The sequence below is a fragment of the Panthera uncia genome, chromosome A2, assembly GCF_023721935.1.
Source record: "Panthera uncia isolate 11264 chromosome A2, Puncia_PCG_1.0, whole genome shotgun sequence".
NCBI lineage: Eukaryota > Metazoa > Chordata > Mammalia > Carnivora > Felidae > Panthera > Panthera uncia.
Window position 1 is genome coordinate 144,389,169 of NC_064816.1, and position 22,665 is coordinate 144,411,833.

At 43.1% G+C, this 22,665-nt stretch overlaps 1 protein-coding gene across 3 annotated transcripts in view; it reads left to right on the forward strand.

The window, feature by feature from the left end:
• Positions 1-245: 245 nt before the first annotated feature.
• LRGUK (leucine rich repeats and guanylate kinase domain containing) overlaps positions 246-22,665 on the forward strand; it is a 62,302-nt gene continuing 39,882 nt past the window's right edge. Inside the window, exons 1-5 of one of the 3 annotated variants that reach the window (XM_049643024.1) lie at positions 247-1,105; positions 8,350-8,457; positions 10,967-11,048; positions 14,917-15,017; positions 18,578-18,659. In XM_049643024.1, coding sequence (XP_049498981.1) covers positions 809-1,105; positions 8,350-8,457; positions 10,967-11,048; positions 14,917-15,017; positions 18,578-18,659 — 670 coding nt within the window. In that variant the 5' untranslated portion in view covers positions 247-808. Of the gene's footprint in view, positions 1,106-8,349; positions 8,458-10,966; positions 11,049-14,916; positions 15,018-18,577; positions 18,660-22,665 lie in introns of all 3 variants that reach the window. The other 2 variants (XM_049643023.1, XM_049643025.1) reach the window with 2 other exon arrangements.

Genomic DNA, 22,665 nt, shown 5'->3' on the forward strand with positions numbered 1-22,665 from the left:
ACACTAGCATAAAATCATGCTTTGTAATCTTGCAAGAGTATTTTATGAAACTGCACAGGGAACCTATGCAACAAGATAAAAATAATTACCAATGCAGGTCACTTGACTAATACAATTATTTATGGGATGTTAATAGCTTTTCAGAGGCTTTCAGATACAGTGTCAATTTGACAATCGTTTTTTTCTTCTTTGGATTGTTAGACCATAACCCGTGTGTCTCCCCAAGGACATGGCTTATCATTTGGGGGAAGGGGGGCGGGTAATGTAAATTAATTGCAAATCAGCCCTCAGTCCTCGTCTGGTAGTTTCTCTTTCTTACCCGCAATTAAGTAAGAAGGACAGGAACCATGTCTTGTATTTCATTTATGCACGACCTCGTCTCCTAACACCGCGGTCCGCATAGAGTAAAATTTCAGTGTTAATTAGCTTTCCAACAGAGAGCATCAGACTAACACTTTCAAAGTACCACTCCGCGGAAAGAGCCTTTGTGAATGAGGCAGGTGCGGGAAGGAGGCTCACAGGTGATCTTAGGGGGGGATGAAAATTCTCTAAGAGGGGCCACCAGGCCAGGAGAAAACAACTGGAGACCAAAGGGGTGCGGAGAAAAAAGGTGAAAATGAGAAAGACAAGCAAAAAGAAACGAAGCCAGCGACCGAACGAACTAAACAAAAACCAAAGAAAAAGTCAAGCTCCAGGGACGGCGCAGACCTTAAGCAAGGACGCGCGGAGGAGCGGGAGATGACAGCCCAGAATCCCTTGCGGCTCCTCCTCCCCTGGCGGCAGTCTCCTAGGCAACCCGGTAAACAAGATGGCGACCGCCGGGAGCGATCCCCAGTGGCCGATGCCTTCCTCTCTCCAGGGTAGTTCACGACGTGGAGCCCAGTCGATACTGTCGCGCTCAGAAAAAGAGCGTCAGTCTTGCTGGTCTTCTTCCCCCATGGGGCAGAGACGGAAAGGTACTTTCCACAGAGCCTCCTCCTACCTGCTCCCGCAGCTCGTTCACCGCTCTGTGGAGTCGGACGCGGACGGACAGGACTGCGGGGACGAGGGCGAGGGCGAAGTGGAATCCGAGGAGTCCTCAGAGTCCGAGATGCTGAATTTGGAGGTGTGCCTTCCCCCCTCCCCTCCCCTCCCCCGCTCGCTCCCTTCTCCGGGCGTCCGGCCCTGCTACTCAGGCGGCAATGTCCCGCGCCTAGGCTCCCGCCCCTTTCTTCCCTCCTCACCCTTGGCCTGTTATATTTCCCCGCGTCTCCTTTATTTCTCAGTAGCACCTTTGGTTTCTTAAAAGTCAAGTTACACAGCGTCCTCATGAAACAGTTTCCACCTATTTGTATGGGAGTTCTACATTTAGCTTTTAAAAGTTGTGCTTCGACAGTATGGTGAAGAGGCAGAGTTCGTCTTTGGCATCCCCTACACCCTTTTCTGTGATTTTTGTGAAGTGCTCCAACACTCTCCAGCTTGCAGTCCCTTCATCCTCCTTCCTCGAGGAAACAAAAAATTACTCTCGTGATGTAATCTGATAAGCGCGAACTCAAACATTAAGTGACTTAGAAGTTTAATGTATTGCTTCTGCCAGGGGTATATAATGCATTATGCAAGACACGCACACCCACACACCCTCCCGTCCACCCACCAGAGAAAGACCCTTAGAATGTTCGAGCAGCTGGCTCACTGTGGTAGTATTTTCACAGGTGGGGAATGTTTCTTAAATTCCCATCTGTATTGCCTGACGTTCACATTAATTGCCTTCACCTTAATATAAATTCTCTTTTCTACAATACCTTTTCTAAACATTACCCAATTCTACTTCTTTCCTACACTCATCATCATCCTCTTCCTTTTTTACCCCCTGGCCTAGGTTTTGGGGTTTTTTGCAGGGGTGGGAGGAGTGGGGAGTTGGTCCCTTTCTACCTCTTATCACTTCCTTCCCTTGGTCTCTAAGACATTGTTTGCTTTCCTTCAAAAACACACATTGATTGGCTTGCTTTGAATAAACGATTGGATTTTCCTCTTTGTCTTGGCTGCCAGGAAACTCAGAATCAGTATTTTTCTTAATTTTAATAGTTTTGTTTTGTTTTGTTTTTTTTTTAGGTTTTTCCTCTCCCCTTTCCTCTTCCTTCATAGTATAAACTGCTCCAAATTCTTTTCCAAAGTAGATAGACTACAGAGAAATAGAATGTTCCCAGTATCCCCTGTGACATTATGTGACATTCTGGCTTCACCACTTCTCATCTTTGCCCATTTTCTTAGCATGTATTTCTTTGTTATTCCTGTTCTCTTTCACAGACTCCTTTCCTCATTTGTCCTCTTTCTTCCTATTCACGCCTCTGTAATTTGCACGGTCCCGTGTTATTCCAGTCCTACCATTAATGAACTGCACTCTTTTCCTACTTAGGTTCCCTTCTTTTGTAACATCCTTTTGCCCACTTTCAACATTTGGCTCACTTTCCTGCCCTTACCTCCCATTTAGACTCTCCTCTTCTTCTACCTCCACCTATATGGGCTTGTTACACAATTAGTTTTTCTTAAAGTGGGCAATAGAAAATTATTTCTTATTTTATTCATCCTTTGGTGATGTACTTCGCTACCCTTCACCGTGTCTATTGCAAAACTGTAGCAGTGTTTTTACAACTTTGAGATGTTTGCATGGTTTCTACCAGCTTCCCCCAAAGGAATTCGCAGGTGAATCACCGGTTTACTTTATTATTCTAATTAACGCATGCTCTTGGGCTGTGGGGTTCATTAGTGCCGGTGTTAATCTGTCTTCAGTATGCCATTAACAAACCATAGTGGGGGTTGACTTGAACTGGTTATTCCTGGCTTGTAGGCTGTGTGTGGAAAAGTTTATTATTTCCTCCACTCATATTCTAAGTATTAATATTTATTTTGTGTTCTGACATCCTGCTTTAGCATTTTATGGTATTGAATAAGTTTTAATATGCCGAATAAACTGAAAGCTTATAAAAGCAAAGATTTAGACTTTCATGTTCAGAGATTTATGTCCATCTGCTAGCCTGGTTAAGGTTTATAATGCTGTGATGGTCCCAGTGGTTCTTGAGTGCCTATAATGTGATTAGTCTCCGGAGCCCTGGTGAACTTAAGGAGGTAAGGAGGTAGCACAGACAGACTGTTCAGAACACTGCCTTTGCAGTCAAAGATTTATGTACAGCCTTCGGTTGGTTTTGAGATTTTGAGCAATTTATTTCACCTCTATGTCTCATCTGTAATCTGGGAATTCTAATAATACCTACCTCACAGGAGATGTGAGAATTAAACAAGAACCTATGTGTGTAAATACTTAAAAATACATTATTTTTACTGTTACTGATACAAGTCATAATGCACATGTTTTTTATCTGCTAAGTATAGCTCATTAAGTGATTTGGTTAATTTAGCTGACTTTGAACACACATTCACTGAAAGATTGCTACGTAGGAAGCACACTTTGACTATATAGGGCAGAAGCATCTGGCCCCACGACAGGTGTCTGATGCATCGAAAGCACTCTGCTAGTAACTGTGGGTAAATGATACCTACTCATGGGGCAGTTATAAATAGCAAATTGAATAAGAAAGTCTGTTAAAACTCTTGATACAGTGTCTGATGAAGAGTAGGTTCCTAAAAATTATAGAGGTAATGCATAATAGCAATAGTAAAGACAGAAGATGAGAACATAATTGAGGACATTCGTGGTCCCTCCTCTCAAGGTCAGATAGGAATGTAAGTCACAGCTCTTCAGCATCTCAAGCGTTATCCACAGAGCTGTGTACAGATGACACCTGGATGGCAGGGATCATGGGAGACTTTGAGGGAAGCAGACCCTTGTCTTGGTGGATGGGGTTGTGTGGGCAGGGAGATGGCAGCTGTTCCTACTGATGATTTACAGGTGAGAGCAGCTGAGGTGGGGGTCAGATTGTGGAGGGTTTTATGCTGTTTTACAGACTGTAGACTTGGGTGTCTGAGCAGAGAGGAGCCTCCCTGATTAGATTAGATTAGATTAGATTAGAACTGCCCTGATGGTAGGACTGGAGACAGGGATGTCAATGAGAAGGCTCTAGCAATGTCTATGGAGGAGAAACAAGAGTCTGGATCAAAGCAGTGGGAGTGGGGATGGAAAGGGAGCTTAAAATGAAGACATTTAAAATACTTAAGTTATTAAATATTGTGAGTCTAGGATGACTGTTAGGTCTATGGCATGGTCTGGGGGTGTGTTAAGGCCACTGACCACAATAGGAAACGGGGACAGGTACAGCTGTGCATGAATGGGTTGGTTTTATGCATCACATGAGTCTGGAAATCAGGGGAGGGGGCCTAAGCATAGGAGACCTGAGATACTCAGCACTGGAGTCTGTGAGGCCATCTAGAAAGAGGAGATGAGGGCCAAGGGAAGACCCCCAGGGGGTATAGGTATTTAAGTCGCCAGCAGATGAAGAGGAATCAGGGAAGGAAGCTGGAAAGAAATGGTAAGAGAAGAAGGAGAAGAAGAAGAGAAGAGCTGTGTGATGGGAAACCAAGGCAAGAAAGAGTCTCAAGACCATGGAAATGAGTTGTGCTGCCAGTAGGTTAAGTGGGAAGGGGTCTAACAAGTGCTCATTGGCTTTGCCCATTTGAGGGCAGTTGGAGACCTTGGCTCATGTGGTTTTGTAATGTGAAGGCAGAAGCCCAACTGAAGGGAGTTGAAGAGTGACAGGGGGGGTGAGCAAGGGGGCACTAAAGGATGAAAAAGCAATTCTGCTCTAGCTTGGTTATTTAGGGAAACTGTGGCTAAAGCAGTGTGTAGGATTGAAGAGACTCACAGACTTGTACAGCTGGAGAAGTGACAGGGCCCGGGCCCAGGTAAGTGGCTGGTCCCTGAGCCAGGTCCCTGAGGAAACAGGAGGCGGGGGCCCTGAGTGTGGACAAGAAAGCAGTCTGCCTCTGAGACCCCAGTGAAGGGCAGAACACTGCCCAGGAACAGGTGCAGAACGCTGAGGGGGTTGATGCCTGACTGCTTCTGCTTTGCCTTGGAAATGGAGAAGTGCACCTGCTGAGAGCAAGGACTAAGGAGTAGAGGCACCTGAAGGCTGGAGGAATGGATGAAGACTCGGTAGCCAAGGTCAGAGGTAGAAGGCAGCTGATACAGAGCAGAGGACTGGAACAGCACCAGGCCAAGCTAAGAGTTGACTCTGGAGTGGTACCAGCATGCATGGTTGTGAGGCCTCTCCCAGCCCACTCAGCTCAAAGGCAGGAGAGGTTTATGAATTCACTTAGCCATGTTTGAGTGCCCACCAGCTACCATGCACTGTATTCCCCCTCCCACTTTATGCTTCAGCTGTTTTGAGCTGCTCGTCGTTTCCCCAGTGGGCCATGCACACCTTTGCCTTTGGAATTTTGTACACGTTGCCCCTTTTGCCTGCAGTACCCTTCCTGGTCCTCCTTCCTGCCCTTTCTTCCCCTTCGCCAGAACAACTCAGTTACTTGGGTCTCAACCTCATTGCTTTCTCCCCCAGCAAGCCTTTGCTAACCTCCTAATCCCCACTAGAACTGACATAAAATGGATGCCCTGCTTATAGTCAAAGCACCCTGCTCACTTGTATTGTAATATTTATCAAACTATTGAAATTGCTTGTGTACTTGTCTGGCTCCCGGATTGAATTGTAAATCCCTTAAGGATAGGCACTATGTCTTATTCATAATTCTGTCCACTGAGCCCAGCATCCTGGCTGGCATGTGCCTGGCCTGCTATAAAGATTTTTATCCCAAATGAATGATGAACATGACACCGTCCCGCCTCAGCACAGTAGTTGATTGTGAACTTGATTCAGGTTTGGGCGTGTACACGGTAGTTTCAGTCAAGGGACAAGCAGTCAGAGACTTGAGGGTAGAGAGACACTGAAATTGCCCATGGCATACCAAGTAGAGAAGGGAGGAGGAGGGGACAGATAGACTCTGAGAAAGGGAAAGAGGAACAAACTGGAGATCTTGACATCCTCACAGAACAGGGGGAGTGGGTGTTGGAAAGGTGGAAGGACAGGTAGTTGTAGGATCACAGAGTAGGATACTAGGGTCTGAGGTTTCTAAGGTGGAACAGTTTAGCATGATGACTAACTAGGTATGGCCCAGTCCAGGGCATGGCCATGGGAGTGAGTGGCGGAACTTGAGTAGAGATCATTTAAAGTGCCTGGAGTTGAGAAAGAAACATGTGTACGTGCATGTGCTTGGGAGTAGTAGGGGTGAATGGCCATCCTCAGGCATTCTGAAGCCATCCAAGATAAAGGTAGGGCTTGTAAAGGTCTGAAAATGACCCAAGATCAGAAGGGAAAGGTGTGATACTGATAAATGGCAAGAACCTCAAAGAAGGTGTGAGGGGGTTGCCATGGGGAGGCTTGCTATGGGAATCTGGGAACATGCTGACGGTGTGGCCAGTCTCCGTATTAGTGGCTATGTTGAAAAACAGACATTTACCTCCTATCAGTCAGAGGTGTAATATCTTTTCACATCCAGGAAAAAGAGGGGTGGGTCAGGTAAACATAAGAGGTTTAGATGGAAAGTTTTGGAGGGAAGGTAACACCCCCACCTCTAATCCTACTCAGGGTTTATATAAGAAGTTGGAACTTTATTTAGAAAAGTGGGTGTCTCTTGTGATGAGCACTGGGTGTTATATGCAAGTGATGAATCACTGAATTCTCCTGAAACCACTATTGCACGGTATGTTAACTATCTAAAATTTAAATTAAAAAAAAAGAAAAGTGAGTGTCTTTCTTCCATTTGTAAACAGGTTGATGGGTAAGGAAGAATGAAACATGAAGATGTGGAATTTCTAACTTCATCAATTAGTAGAAACAACTCATTTATTGGGAACACTTCTACAGTTCTAGGCAAGGCACTAAGAGCTTTATATGCACTATTTTTTTTTTCATTTTCCCTAAAACATTGAGAGAAGGTAATAAAATTTCCTATTTAGAGATGAAGAATATGGGCAAAGTTGTAAATTCAAAATGGCAGATCTGGCGTTCAAGCCAAGCCTGCCCAGCCCCAAAGCCTGTGCCCTATCTTCATATGAGCGATATTTGCTCCTCTGGGCTAGTGGAAATGGGCTGGGGGCAGGGGAGAACCTCTTTTTAGTAGCATACGCCTATGTACTTGCATCTTCAGTACCAGCGGCCTGAGCATCATTGTTGATTCCTGAATGAGTACAGAGCTGGAAAGGGTGTTTTGCCATCATGGTCCCCATGCTGGTCATGGTTAGTTATCTTGGTGTGATTGATGGGATTACTGGATTTTGTGTCCTCATGCTGGTGTTAGTGTTAAAGTGTTGGTCATTGTAGAGTCGAAGTCAGTTCAAACATAGCACTGATCTACCTGTTGTCTCTTCTGTTTGTTTTCTTTGGGGGGAGGGTGCGGGGGAGAGGGCATGTGGAGTCACCACTGGTTCATGGCTTTCTATGGACCAAGGGCCAACCTCCTTATGGAAATGATTATTACCCTTTGCATAAATCTTGTAAATTGTATGAATCTGGCAAAATTAGCTAATAGAAAGCAAATCAAGAACCTATTTTTTCCAGCAAGAATACCAGATTTAGAAGAGTAATTGCCTTGGGGCGCCTGGGTGGCTCAGTTGGTTAAGCATCCAACTTCGGCTCAGGTCATAATCTCACAGCTCCTGGGTTTGAGCCCTGAGTCAGGCTCTGCAGAGCCTGGAACCTGCTTCGGATTCTGTGTCTCACGCGTGCTCGCGCTCTCTCTCTCTCTCAAAAATAAACATAAAAAAAAAATTTTTTTTAAAGTAATTGCCTTAATTTGGATGTAACCATCCTTTTGGGTGTAGACAAGCAGTCTAGTACAGCGGTTGGAATTGCCCTGGAGTCAGACAGATTCAAGTTTGTACTCTGTTTCTGTCATATACTAGCTATGTGGTTTCAGGCAAGTTAACCCCAGGAAGCCTTAGTTTCTTCATCTGTAAAATGGAACTAAGAGTACCTACCTCAGGGTTGTCAAGAGGATTCAATGAGTTGCTTACTGAGAGCTCTTAGCGCCTGGAACAGAGAAGCAATCAACGTAGCTGTCACCACTAATGGTGACGCTTCCACTGCCATTGTGTTCATTCACTGTGAATACCTAAAGCAAGTGATGGCCTGAAAATGCAGTGGCAATGAAAGCACGGATTAGATAGATATTTATTTAACTATATGTCCTATGTATGTGTCCTCAACACAGAATTGTCTTCAGGGCTGGTAAATTTTGGAGGGGTCAGCTCCTGAGTATGTAATATACAAGGTAAGTGCTGTCTATAAGGACGTGGATTGTTTCTTTTCTAATGGAAGTCCTTTGTCCTCTCTGGTGTTTGTTTGTCTGTGGGTTTTTTTGCAGGAGGAATTTGATGGGGTCCTGAGAGAGGAGGTCGTGGCCAATGCCCTTCACCAGTTGGGGCGCTCAGGTTCTGGCACTGAGCAGGTCTACCTCAATCTAACTTTATCAGTGAGTATGACAAGATCACCATGGGTTGGCTACGTCTTGATACTGGTTGGACCATATCTATTTTTCCTGATACTCATAGCTTTTGGGGTGGCCCTAGATCTCAGAGTCTTGCATTTGATGGAGACTGACAAGAAGAGTTATTTCTGTAATGTTAGGCATCAAAGAGCCCTGGGCAATCCAGTAATCAGGCCCTGAATTCCTTTGTTTCCATTCCCTTTAGACTCTTGCTTTTATCTTAAGTAGTCTATATTATAGTAATCAATGCTTTCTTTCCAGAAGTTGAATTTAACTCTGTGAAACCAATCAAAAATTCTTTAAGAATTTTCTCTCTGATCAGTGCCAGGACTAAAATTAATATCTAAATCCAAGGGAACAAAGTATTTTGGTATTGACTTTCCGCTCCCACTCCCAAGCATATCAAGAAACAAGTAGCTTTGAGCTATAACTCACTTTCCAGACATACTGTTATTCATCAATTTTCAAGATATCAATACTAACACATAATCTTGGCACTTTTATCATAAGAGAAGCTGTAAGAGCAAAGTACAGACTCTTGCTTTTGTTTCTTTATAGTCCGAGAGAAACAATTTAACTCTTTTTGCTTCCTTATATTGTAAAGTATTAAATATTCCTTGGAGATCCACACAATAAATGCAGACATATAGGTGAAAAAAAGCACACTGAAATTTTGCTATTGTACCATAATTTGGCTAAATATAATTCACGGCAAACAAAGCATATACAGTCGCAATCTTGTTCTGTCTTGGATTTGAACTAGTAAACTATCCAAGAAATGTTAAGCTCGTTTCTTCCGTGCCAGTTCTATTGCCTATCCTTCGAGGACACCCTATTAAGGCTGTAATCTTTTACTCTTTTCACTTTATAACATTTTGTGGATGACTCAGACAGTTAGGCAATAACTTAGGGAGCATCCTATGTGCATTGCCCTATGTTAGGCATCGGGATGGTACATCATTCCAGCATCCAATATATCCCCATACAAGTCCATTTCAATCAGTATTCTACTTATGTACGTAGTGCTATGACTTAAATTGATCTACCAAAAAAAAAAAAAAAAAAGCAATCCTTTGAAATTTATTTCAGCAAGATGGACTGACACTTAACTTACTTTGCCACTGACCTCCTTACATTTGAGATATTACATGTTGAATTACTTTGCCTTCATAACCTGTCTTACTGAATACACTTTTTTAGGGTTTCCTGGTTTAGTGATTCCCCCCCGCCTTATATCTTAGGTTACATGTTATTTTCTAATTTTTCTTATTACGTATGTACATAGGCTTTCCTCCCAAAGTCCTGAGTTTCTTAGGGGCACCGTATAGGTCTACTCCACCATTGCACTGTATTTCTCATTGTGCACAATGCCTTGTACCTGGTAGGTTTTCAGTACATATTTTTAAAAAAAATTTTAAAAATGTTTTTATTGATTTTTCAGAGACAGAGCATGGGAGAGAGAGAGAACAAGTAGGGGAGAGGCAGAGAAAGAGGGAGACACAGAATCCAAAGCAGGCTCCAGGCTCTGAGCTGTCAGCACAGAGCCCGATGCGGGGCTCGAACCCACGAATCGTGAGACCATGACCTGGGCCAAAGTCGGACGCTCAACCGACTAAGCCACCCAGGCGCCCCTTCAGTACATATTTATTACACCTTCATTGAACATTTTTATCATCATTCTATTAGAGAACTTGCTTATCATGATACTTCACTGGCTGGCTTTTTCTGATTCTGACACTGCAACATAAACCAGTAATAAGAGTCTGTTCCAAGGGACCACATTCCCCTCCACTCCATCTTGAAGTTCTCTAGAAGCAAGATTTTGTGGAAAGAATCCTGGAGAAGGATTCAGGAGACTTGGATCAGCTACTTTGATGCTAACTTGCTGTGTGATTTTAAATTATTTACATCCCTGTCTGTCCCTCATATTCCTCATCTCCAAATTGGGAATAGTCTGCCCTATGGATCTCAGTTTTATTTGAACAGAGGAGATCACCGTGAAGGAGGAGCTTTGAATAGGAGGACCCTGTCTAAGTGTAGGTGATAATGTCATTAATGATCTCCTGATTACACAGGAGATCTCTTTAGCATTTCATTTAAATTCCAGGCATCTGCCTTCTACTAGAGAAAGGCTTTGGCCTTACTGCTATTACGTGATGTGTTTTTTTGGTTTGGTTTGGTTTCTGTTCTTTAATAATAAAACTCTGCTCTAAAGGTCTATGTGACATTGCTTTAATTTGCCTTTTCATGTTGTATTTGTTCTTGCTAATACCACTAATTTTCCAAGCTACGTTCTGCTTCAGAGAAATGCATTTTTAAAAGGAGTCTGTAGTCTGCTTTGAGATCCTGTTAGTAGTAGGCTTCAGATTTAGTTCTTTCATTTAATTACTACACTTTTGAAAGAAATTCTGGATTTCTTTCTGTCATCTATTATTTCTACGTGTCATGAGAAGGCTGAAGCAACATTAAAGCGTTTTTCCTTTTCTTTTCTCAGGGTTGTGGTTTAATTGACATTAGCATTCTCTGTGAATATGTTCACCTACAAAAGTTGGATCTTTCGCTAAATAAAATTGAAGGTATGTAATTTTCATTCTAGTAGATTGATGGATCATTCAGTTATTTCCAAATGTAAGCTTTGCGGCACCTGATATGGTTTAATTCCACCAAACTTGATGTAAATGCTATTGTGGATTCATTTGCATATTGATGCTCTACTTGGCATATAAAAAAAAGTCACCATGACTGATGAGTAAAGAAAGAAGCACCGGTCAGCAAACATTACGTTATGCTACCGTTGAAATGCGCTCAGTGATGTTGAAGAGTAGCCCACTGAATGTTTGCTTTGTTTTTTCCTTGAAAGAGATGGCTCATTACTTCTTAAATGCTTCCTGAATATTTGATGATTCCCTTGTCTTTCCCACTATTAGTTTATTCAATGCAGATGAATTGGTCCCCACCGTCCCCCCCCCCTTTTTTTCCCCCTTTAATGGATTCTTTTCTTTATTTTGCCTTTCTACATTTTAACTCTGGCCAGTTACCTCTGTTCTTATTTGAGCACCAGGGATTCACACATTTATTTTTTCCTCTCTTCTTCTGCCGTCTCTATACATGTGGTTGACTCTCTCAACTCTCACCATTTGTAGTTCCCTGTCACGTATTTGTTGTGACCTCTTGCTCACATCTAATGAAATTAGTCACATCTTCTTCGGAACTTGATTCTTGTTTCTAATTCTCTGGTCTTATTTGAAGCCGAAGTGGCCAGTGTCTGTGTTGTTTACACTTCGGTGGAAGTCAGCAGTTGTTACTTCGAACCTGTTTTCTTCACTGATTGTCTTTCCACTCGCTTCTTTGGCCTTTATTGTGACAGTTAAATGTTGCCGATGCGGTTTTCCCTGGCTCGTGTCTGATTTCTTCCCCTCCTATGACAGCAGTAATTAAAATTCAGCCTTGCTTTTCAGTGGCTAAGAAATATTCCAGCATTGTTTATTCCTCAAATGCTACTGTTTTGAAAGACTTATTACTTTTTTTCTAGTTGTTTTAAATCTTTTTTTTTTTAATGGAAAATTACAAAAGTGCAATCGGAGACTATTGTAATGAACATTCAAGATTCCACACTTATTGGCTCATGGCCCGTCTGGTTTCACCTATACCTCTCTCTCCACCTTCCCGGGGGCTATTTTAGTTTTTTTTTTTTTTTAATGTTTTATTTATTTTTTAAATGTTTGTTTGTTTGTTTGTTTATTTATTTATTTTGAGAGAGAGAGAGAGAGACAGCGCGAGCCTGCACCAACAGGGGAGGGGCAGAGAGAGGGGAGAGAGGGAGAATCTCAAGCAGGCTCCCCACTGTCAGTGAAGTGCCTGGCCAGGGCTCCATCCCTGAAGCAAAGATCAGGACCTGAGCAGAGATCAGGAGGGGCCGGCTGGGCCACCCTAGGGTCCCTCCCCAGGGTTATCTTAAAGCAAATCCAGGTATCCAATCTTGGGAAACAGTTCTCATTGTTCGTTCTGGCAGGAGCTGCCCCGCCCCCCACCACTCCAAGGTTGGTTTCCTTTCCTGGATAAGGAATTGCCCAGTGTAGCCGTGGGGGCTTCATACCCTGGCATCCACAGTTGCGAATGGCGCTTTCCTCACATCAGTCTTCTTTAATCTTTTACGGCCCATTTTTGTAGCTCATCAAGTGTTTGAGAACCAACTGTAGGGCGCAGCTTTCTGAAACGTTATGATGTAGACCAGATTGCACCTTGCATCAGAGTCACCTGGGGGGCCTGTTAAAACGCCGATGGCTGTGCCCCACCCTCAGTTTCTGATTCTGTAGCTCTGGGGTGGGACTTAAGGATTTGCATTTCTAAATTAGTTCCCTGGGGAAGCGGATGTTTCCCCGTCCGCGACCGCACTTTGAGAACCACCGTCGTAGACGCAAGGAACTCCTGCCATCTGGTGGACACGGGGGTCACTGCACCGAGTGGGGATCATTGGGCCTGCGTGGGTCAGAAGCCCAGCAACCTAGACCATGCATTTTTTTTCCCTGTCAGAGTGATTTGAAGGCTTTGGTGGTGCATAAAGCGTGAGACGTACTCGCCATTTCCTTATCTCCATCTGCGTGGTAGCTGCTGCTTCTGCTTAAGACAGCTCCTCCGTGCGGCACCTACCTGCCCACAGAAAGACCAGCTCCAGGGAGGTTCGGGGGCTGCTGGACGGTAATAGTGTTGAGGCCACTACTGACTGCTAGACATGGAGCTGAGCTCAGAAGGACAAATGGGCAAGACTTGCGAAGTAATGGCCGTTTCTCAGGTGTCCTTTTCCGGGCGGCCTTCCTTCACGGCATCAATTGCCACCAAAGTGTTAAAGTCTCAGTGTATTTGTCTGTCCTAGAACAGTTCCATAAAGACAGGCTAACAAAGGGTGTGACTTAGAGCAGAGGAATGAAGTCAAATTTGGTGGGGATCTTGTGAAAGGGGTGGGGCCCGGTGGCTGTCGCTCATGGTGCCTGCTTCACCTGCTCCTGGGCAGGACCCTCGCTGCTGGCCTTGCCCCCTTCTCTGGGTGTGTCTGCCACCTGGTGACAGGGCGAAACAGTGGGCTCAGCTTCAGGTGTGGGGGCTCCATCCTCCCAGCAGGGGCCTTCCTCTGAGTGATCCTAATAGCTGCTCCTGTGACATAGAATGAAAAGAGAGAAAGAGCAGGGGATGCTGTTATTACTGTTTTCAGGTGGAAACAGGTGTTCCTGCTAAATCCTCCTCCTAGGAGTCTTCTGTGTCTTTTTCTTTTCTTTTTTTTTTAAGTTTATTTATTTTTGAGACAGAGAGAGACAGAGCATGAACGGGGGAGGGTCAGAGAGAGAGGGAGACACAGAATGGGGAGCAGGCTCCAGGCTCTGAGCCATCAGCCCAGAGCCTGACGCGGGGCTCGAACTCACGGACCGCGAGATCATGACCTGAGCCGAAGTCGGACGCTCAACCGACTGAGCCACCCAGGCGCCCCTAAAAAAATTTTTTAATGTTTATTTATTTTTGAGAGAGAGAGAGAGAGAGCGAGCGAGCAGGTGGGGGAGGGGCAGAGAGAGAGAGAGGGAGACACAGACTCTGAATCAGGCTCCAGGCTCTGAGCCATCAGCCCAGAGCCTGACGCGGGGCTCGAACTCACAGACCGCGAGATTGTGACCTGAGCCAAAGTCGGACGCTTAACCGACTGAGCCACCCAGGCGCCCCTGTGTCTTTTTCTAACTCCTGCTGCCCAGAAGCGAGCCTCTGCCCTAAGGGGGCAGAGAAAGGCCGCATAGCACGTCACCGTTTTTGTGTTTTATGTGTACCAGCGTCAGAGCCCAACCCTTTACTTGGTATTCGAGGTTTAGAATCTTTGCTTGGGATAAAATGGAAAACTCTGACATGCTTCCAAACCAAGCCAGAGTCCAAGTAAAATAATAGCAATAATTGAAATCACTTCAAATAATTAATGAGGTTTAGGATTCAGTCCAACTACAACAAAATTGAATTTATATCAAAGAAAGTTCTCTAACTGGGGCATTTTTGGTCTTTCTGAAAAGACTTAATTCAGTTACTTAGGGGCTAATATCAAGAGGATTATCTAAGGCTTTCGTTTCTCGTCCTTGGCTCCACGTCTGGTACTTTTTGAAGCATTTGGCTGTTAGTGCACGGGAGAGTGAGCTGGGACATGGGAGGTGCACTGGTCACTTGAAAAGGGGGATGGGAGTGGTGGGGAGGCCCTGGGGAAGAAGGTTCAAATTAGGAGCTCATGGAGAGCTTTCTACCCTTGGTGTGTTTTGCACATTCCTATTTTTCTCCATTTCACTTGTTTGGAAAAATTAAGTGCCTGCAACTGGTGTAATTAAAAAATGTTCTGATGTAACACATGCTGTTTTTAACGGCTTAGTCTAATTTTTCTTTTATTGGCTTATCTTGTTCTGTATTTGTTTTTCCCCTCAGATTTGTCCTGTGTGAGTTGTATGCCTTACCTTCTAGAACTTAATGCTTCTCACAACAAACTGACTACGTTCTTCAATTTCAAGCCGCCCAAAAATCTCAAGGTAGAGTTTATCAATACATTAATTACATACGTTAACCGGTCTGCAAAGGACATTCACAAGCAAAACAGCACTAAAGTAGGGAATTTTGAGAGCATAAGATAGGAGAGTAAATCGTATAAAGGCCTGAAATGAAATAAAAGGGGATGTGTGTATCATTTATGGAAAAGGAAGGTGGTCTGTCTGCAGATAATCTCTTCAGGAAGCTTTGCTAAAGCATAGTGTTCAGGCTGAAGCAACAGACTTCCTTCGGTCTCTCCCCCGCATTTAAATACTGGCAATTATTTGTGTATTTTTAACATAGTATAAAATTTTATACCTGGAAAATCTGTAAAAATTTCCTTGGGAGCTCAAATTTTGCCTCCTTATTGATCCAACCTTTTTTTTCCCCCCTCGTTTTCTTTTTCTCTTTTCTTCTTCTTTTTTTTTTTTTGAGCAATGATTTCAGATCTGCATCCGTCTCTGAGGTTGCTCCTGCCTCTGACACTGAACTTAACCCTGTGAGCAGCCTGTTCCATGCCGTGTCTCTTGCATTCATGTGCACACAGACCACCTGGGGCTCTCGTGAAACTAGGGATTCTGAGCCAGGACATCCCAAGTCAGGCCTGAGACTGGGGTGTTTAACAACCACCTCAGGCGATGCCCCTGCTGGGGGTCCATGGGCCACACTTCAGCAGAGAGGTTATAGACTGGTGGTTCCCAGACTTTTCTGCACATTGCAGTCCCCTGGGGACTTCTCAAAACTAATGGCTGGATCTCGGTGCCAGAGAGTCTGATTCAAGAGGTCCAAGGTAAGGCCCAGGCCTGGAATTTTTTTTTTTTTTTTAATTATTAACTGTCACCAATTTTATTTTATTGTTTTTTTAAAGTTTATTTGGGGGCCTGCGTGGCTCAGTCAGTGAAGCGTCCAACTTTGGCTCAGGTCATGATCTCACGGTTCATGGGTTCGAGCCCCACATCGGGCTCTGTGCCGACCGCTCGGAGCCTGGAGCCTGCTTCGGATTCTGTGTCTCCCTCTCTCTCTGCCTCTCCCCCACTTATGCTCTGTCTCTCTCTCTCTCAAAATAAGTAAACTTTATTATTATTATTATTTTTAATGTTTATTTTTGAGAGAGAGAAGGAGAAAATGAGCAGGGGAGGGGCAGAGAGAGAACCCCAAGCAGGCTCCACCCTCAGCTCTGAGTTCAACATGAGGCTCCAGTCAGGGCTCTATCTCAAGGCCTGAGCCAAAATTGAGAGTGGGATGCTTGACTGACAGAGGCACCCAGGTGCCCCCCGGACGTGGAATTTTTAAAACAACCCCAGGTGGCTCTAATGTACCAGCAAATTTGGGAACCATTGCCACAAGCTTGGGATTAATAATCTAGTAGACTCAAATATTTCATTAAGTAGTTTAAGGAATGGGCATCAGTTATTGCCATTTATTATCTATTTTATTTTATTTACAAACCGAATTGCCTTAGATCCTAAGTATTCTGCCGAAGCTTGCACAAATATGAAAATTTGTGTGAAATCAAGAACCTCACATCACCTGTATTGCCAGTGAGACACTTTTCTTAATTTTTCTTCTGTTCACTCCATTTCTATCAGTAGTGGGTTTTTTTTTCCTCCTTCGAAATTAGAGTGATTGCCAAGGTGACATTCCTTTGTCCAAATAAGCCACACGAGGTACCTGTTTGTACTAGGTGTGGGGCCACATGGTCTCCAGGTTATCGCGAATTGTATTTGCAGGGCTGTTTTCTTTTCCCTCCTTTGCTGCCCCCTTCTGCTTTGTCCTAAGCCCCAGGTCACTTAGTCATGGCAACAGCGTGACCCCATCCCTGAGAAAAACTTCCTTGGAAGTTCTTCCATTCACATCCTTACCTCCTCCTCCCCCAAGGAGGCTTCATGAATTAACAAAAGCATCTCAGATACCCCATCTTTAAGGTTCTGAGCTCCCCAAGAGTAACGAGCTAATCTATTGGTAACTTTAGGGAAGTGCCTGCAAATTGCCAGACTGCCCTGGCGGGGTGCTTCAGCCCCACACGAACTCTGCGTGAGCCTGGGGACAATGACCACGGCCTTCCTGTGTTTTCAGTACCTTATCTTATGGATTCCTCCCTGTGCTTTCCCAGTAAGTCAGGCCTGTGTTCAACAGGCCACCCCCTTGAAAAGCTCTGCTTCCTTTCCACTTAATATCTGTGAGCCTTGTGCCACCAGCCAAGAGGGCATACCTCTGAAGAACAGAGGCTTGTTCTCAAACACTCTTGGTATTTCCCAGAATGCTTTTGCTTTTAGCGGGTACACAAGGTTCATTTGACGGATGGGACTTTAGGCAAGACTTCAGGTCCATTGGAACTCCCAGGGGGAGTCCGCGATCTCAGGACCCTTTAAGGTCTCTCAGCCAGGCTGGCATCATAGCCGCGTAGAGGGCACAATATTGGCGTATCACCCCCACAGGGGTAGAGTTAGAGATGAGCAGGCGCAGCTGTGGCACGAGAAGAACGGTGTTAATAAAAAGCGTTAATTACAAGAAAGCCTAGATCATTAGTTTATGTCAAGTCCATCACAACTAGACAGAAGACAAAAGCAAATATGGAACTTCATTCCATCATGCCACACTGACTTCTTACTTTGGTCATGGTCTGCCTTTTACCTAGTTGTTGGAATTTATGGATGCATAAAACGTGGTGTTCCCATTGTTTGTTTGTTTTTTCATACTAACAGCATTTTGTTTGCACGTTACTATTTCTTCACATGGTCCGCACATTTGTGTTTTACTATGTGGTCCTGTTGCCATGGTGTCTGTAATTGACTTGATCCGTTTTCTTCTGCCACTTGTGTTTCCAACATGTTTTTTAGTATTCAGTATGGAAAAGTTTTAATATTTAAAGTATTTCGTATTTAATACATTGATAAAATAATCTTAGTACTTGTTTGGGGGTGGGATGAGTGTTTTGAAAAGTTTTATTTCTTAATCATTTTTGTTCATCTTTTGCTAGTGAGTGAGAAGTTAAAGTCCTTGCACGTTTTTTTCAGTCCCCTGGTTTTTGAATAGGAACGACTGATGTTGCTGAAAATGCTTTCCTAAAATAGTCAATTTTGAGAAAGGGTGTTAAGTGGATGAGATGTAGCCCTGAGGGATGAATGGGAAAGATTTTTCTGGCACTTGTGTGGAGTAGAAAAGGCACAGGGAAGATAAGAATATGAGCTCAGTGAGCTCAGCTTCCTGGGCAGTAGACAAAATGAAAGACGAGGTGGTAAGAGTGAAATCGAGGGGAATCTTCAAGGGAGATTAAGAAAGTTTGAAGTAACTGCTGGAAAGGGAGAGAGGAACGTCAGGAATCGAAAACGTCTGGGTTGTCGCGGTGTCTGCATCGGCCACAGGGAAGGGGCTCCTCCCCAGTACCCCTCAGAGTGAGCAGACGAGGATCTGGTAAGGAAATAGCTGTGTTAGCTGTGGCGTATTTTCAGTCCTAAACTCTAACCCCGCACCCAGAAGGGTATTTTTTTTGTGCGATGAATTGTTGTGGTTAAGTGAACGAAAAAAAAACTTTGACATCCCGTTCTCTTTTTCTCATCAGAAGGTGGATTTTTCCTGCAACCAAATTTCTGAAATGTGTGATTTGTCGGCTTACCAGGCTCTCACTAAACTCATTTTGGACAGTATCCTTTGAATGTACAAAGGGGAAATTCGGGCGTCATAGGCCCATTAATAAGCGTATACTTCGATGGCGTGAAGTGGCGGCAGATACACAGTTTGCTAGAGATGGCTGATGCACCTGAGGGATTAAGAATTGATATTCGCAAAAGGAAGAAAGATAGTGTATTTACCAAGGAGTAAGATCATAAGCCAGGCTTGTCAAGAGCCTCTTACACCCAAAAAGCTAAGTAAGACAGTTATTCTTCTGATAAACATAGGTTTATTTTTATTTGTGGAACCAGATAAGAAGTTCTGGGGTTTTTTTTGCTTTTTTAATGTTTGTCTATTCTTTTTTTTTTTTTTTTTTTTTTTTTTGCCAAAAGATCTTCCTTTATTTTTTTTTTTTAATATATGAAATTTAATGTTTGTCTATTCTTGAGAGAGAGAGCATGAGCGTGCGTGCACGCGAGCAGGGGAGGGGCAGAGAGCAAGGGGGACACAGAATCTGAAGCAGGCTCCAGGCTCTGAGCGGTCAGCACAGAGCCCAGTGTGGGGCTCGAACCCATGAACCATGAGGTCATGACCTGAGCCAAAGTCGGATGCTCAACTGACGGAGCCACTCAGGCGCTCCAAGAAGTTCTGTTTTAACTAACTCTTCAAATTTACTTAAACTTGGGCCCTCATTTATTTAAATTCAATATCTGAAAATCCAGCCATGACCAAAAGGAATATAAGTGATTTTTTTATTTTACGAAAGCATTTATAGTAAGCTCCCTTTGAATAGCAAGCTTCTCTATTGCATTTAAAATATACTTTCATTTTTTTTAAAAAAAGCAAAACCAACAACTTTTGATGAGCAAACAGCCTCAGGACCGTCTCTTTTGCATGAGTCAGGCTCCCGTGCAAACAGAGCAAATACCTTAAAGCAGGCCCACTCCAGCCTCAAGAGCCTAAGGGGTTAATTGGGGATCTGTGAGTTTAATGAGCTTCAGCCTCTTTACACCAGAGACTGATGTTTTCTGAGAAGGGAGCAGCGCCTTCTCTTTCTCAGTATCTTTCTAGCCACCTGAGGATTTTTCAGGGTCGAGCGGGGAATGGATTGATTGCCCTTGGGTGCCTCATTCCAGGGACAGAGCAGCAGTTAGAACACTACACTTGTAATGAGACCGAGACGTGGGGAGAACAGATGTGTTTTCTTGAAGACGTATTTTGTTGGAAACAAAAACAAAACCCTTTTTCACGTATGATGGGACACTTAAAACGTAGCGCCACGCTCTTTAGAACTGGGGTGTGAGAATGAACTGTTAGTGGGCATTTAGATGGTGCTCTTGAAGAGGGCAAGTTCTCTTGAATGTAGCCTAATGAGAAAATGATCAAAATGAAATGTTTTGATGGCAAACTACAAGTAGTACACACGAGCAGCACCTGGCCGTAGAACTTCCACTTGACTTATGACAGTCGTACATACTGAATTTGCAGGGAGGTGGAGGCAGACGGTCCAGAAGCCGCCTGGCTCAGAAATCCACTCAGGCCGCCTCGAAGAACACTGCTCCAGGAAGACTGGTGGCCTCAAAATCAGCATTGCCTGGAACTTCTTAGAAATGCAGGCTCTGGGACTCTGCCCCAGACCCCTGAAATGAGACTCTGCATTTTTAACAAGACCCCCAGGTGATGTGAGTGCACATTAACGTTGGGAAGGACTGGTCTAGAAGCCGGCTTCCCCCCAAACTCATGCCAGACAGAAGGGAGTGAGCTTCCAGAGTTCTGTCTAATCTTCAGGGTACCCTGAATGAGCTCTGTCAGTTGACAGTCTGGGCTCTGTGGGCTCAAAATAGAGGGTGCAGTTTGAAGCATTTCTATCATGAAAGTCTTAAGTTCTATATACATTTATCTTTCCTTGTAAAAAACTAAACTATTAAACTATTATGACTAACCTAAAACTGATATCAAATATGAAGAAAGGAATTAGAGTTTGTTTTTTGTTTTTGTTCTTTAAACTTGACTTTAGATGTAGCAATTCAGGCTTATCTCCAAAGTATAAAAAGCTGTAATTATTACATTAGAACCAATTGAAATTCAGAACATGGACACATAATCAAAATGTCACATGGTGTCATTTCTCACCTGTGGGTTTTTTAAGTTTATATATTTATTTTGAGAGCGAGCAGCAGAGAGGGAGGGAGAGAGAGAATCCCAAGCTGGCTCTGTGCTATCAGCATGGAGCCCGATGCGGGGCTCAATCCCACAAACTGAACCATGAGATCGTGACCTGAGCTGAAGTCAAGAGTCGGACATTTGACTGACTGAGCCACCCAGGCACCCCTCAGCTGTGTTTTTTAAAATGCAAATGCAAGTAATCAAAACAAGCTACTCTTCGTAAACTATTAATGAAATAAACTTTTTAGCTTACCATTTTGAAAAGACAAGCTAGTTTTTTAAACAGTACCAAATATGCCTCTTTTGTTCTGTTCAAATGTGTCATACTGTGTATGTGATTAGAGTTTTGAAAAGAATGAAAAGCCTTACAATAAAAAAGAATTGTTAAACAACTTTTTTAATGCCAGTACATTTGAATACTTAGATGAAATGGAAAAATTTCTAGAAAAATCACCAAAATGCTGATTTGGAAATAGAAACCCTGTGTAGTCCTGTAACTATAAATGCAGTTCATTATAAATTAATTAAATTAAAACCCTCATATTAAAAAAATCCACCAGACCCAAATTTTTAAGAACCGATCTTCCAATAATGAACACATTCTTTCAAGGTTAAGCATAGAAGGAATTTTCACAATTGATTCTAAGGAGATTACTTTGATATCCAAAAGCAGACAAAGAAGAATAAGGGAAAGGAAAATGGCAGACTCATTTCACTCATGATCTAGATATAAAAATCCTAAACAAATGCTGGCAACTGAATCTGACAGTATTTGAGAAAAGTTAATATACCATGACCAAGTGTGGTTTATCTCATGAATATAAGGATAGTTTAATATTAGAGAGGCCATAAATGTCAGTAACTACATTAACAGATTAAGAGAAATAAACCATATGATCAGTAGATATAGAAACTCCAATAGATACAGAAAATTTAATAAAATCTAATTTGCAATAAAAAACTCTTAGTAAGCTAGTAATGGGGAGTTTCCTCAACTTGGTAATGTCTACAAAAATATTTGAAACAAACATTGTCCTGACTGGGGACATGTTCTAAGCATCCTTTAAAATTGGGAGCAAGCCAAAGATCACCACCGTCGCCACTTCTATCCATCATTGTTTTGGAGGTTTTAGTTAGCACTCTAAAGCAAGAGGAAAAAACCTGAAAGTGTAAAGATTGGAAGAAGATTAAAGTCATTTTTTTTGCAAATGATATGACTGTCCATAGAGAATATCAAAACTAACTGGTAATAAACTACTAGAAATAATAGTTTTGAGAGTTCAGCAAAGCAGTTGGATGTGACTTCAATAGACAGAAGTGAATTGCATTTCTCTACATCGCAAGCAATTAGAAAATACAACTTAAAAGAGAGACGCCATTTACAAGAGCAATAAAAATGAATCTTATTAACAATGAATAAGACCTGTGTGGGGGGGAAATATAATAAAACTTTATTGAAGAGTATTAAAGACCTAACTAAAGAGAAATATATTCCGTGTTTCCAGACCGGAAGACTGGAGAAGATGTATAAAAAGAACTTTATAGAAAATGAATCAGATAAGGCTAATAAACATATGACTAGTTGTCAGTCTCATTTGTGTTCAGAGAAATGCATCCCAAGACCACCTGAGATACCATATTCATTCAATTGATAAAATTTAAGAAATCTAAAAATATCAAGTGTTGGAGAACATGTAGGTCAAAAGGATCTTTTTTTTTTTTTTTCTTCCTTTGGGTATGAAATTAGTTCTGCTTTGGAAAGCAATTTTATACTCTTTTTATAAAGTTGAACATCCAAATTCCCCATGGCCTAGCGCTTTCAATCCTACATGTGGGCAGTTGAGCACGTGTGTATCTGGAGGCTTGAATAAG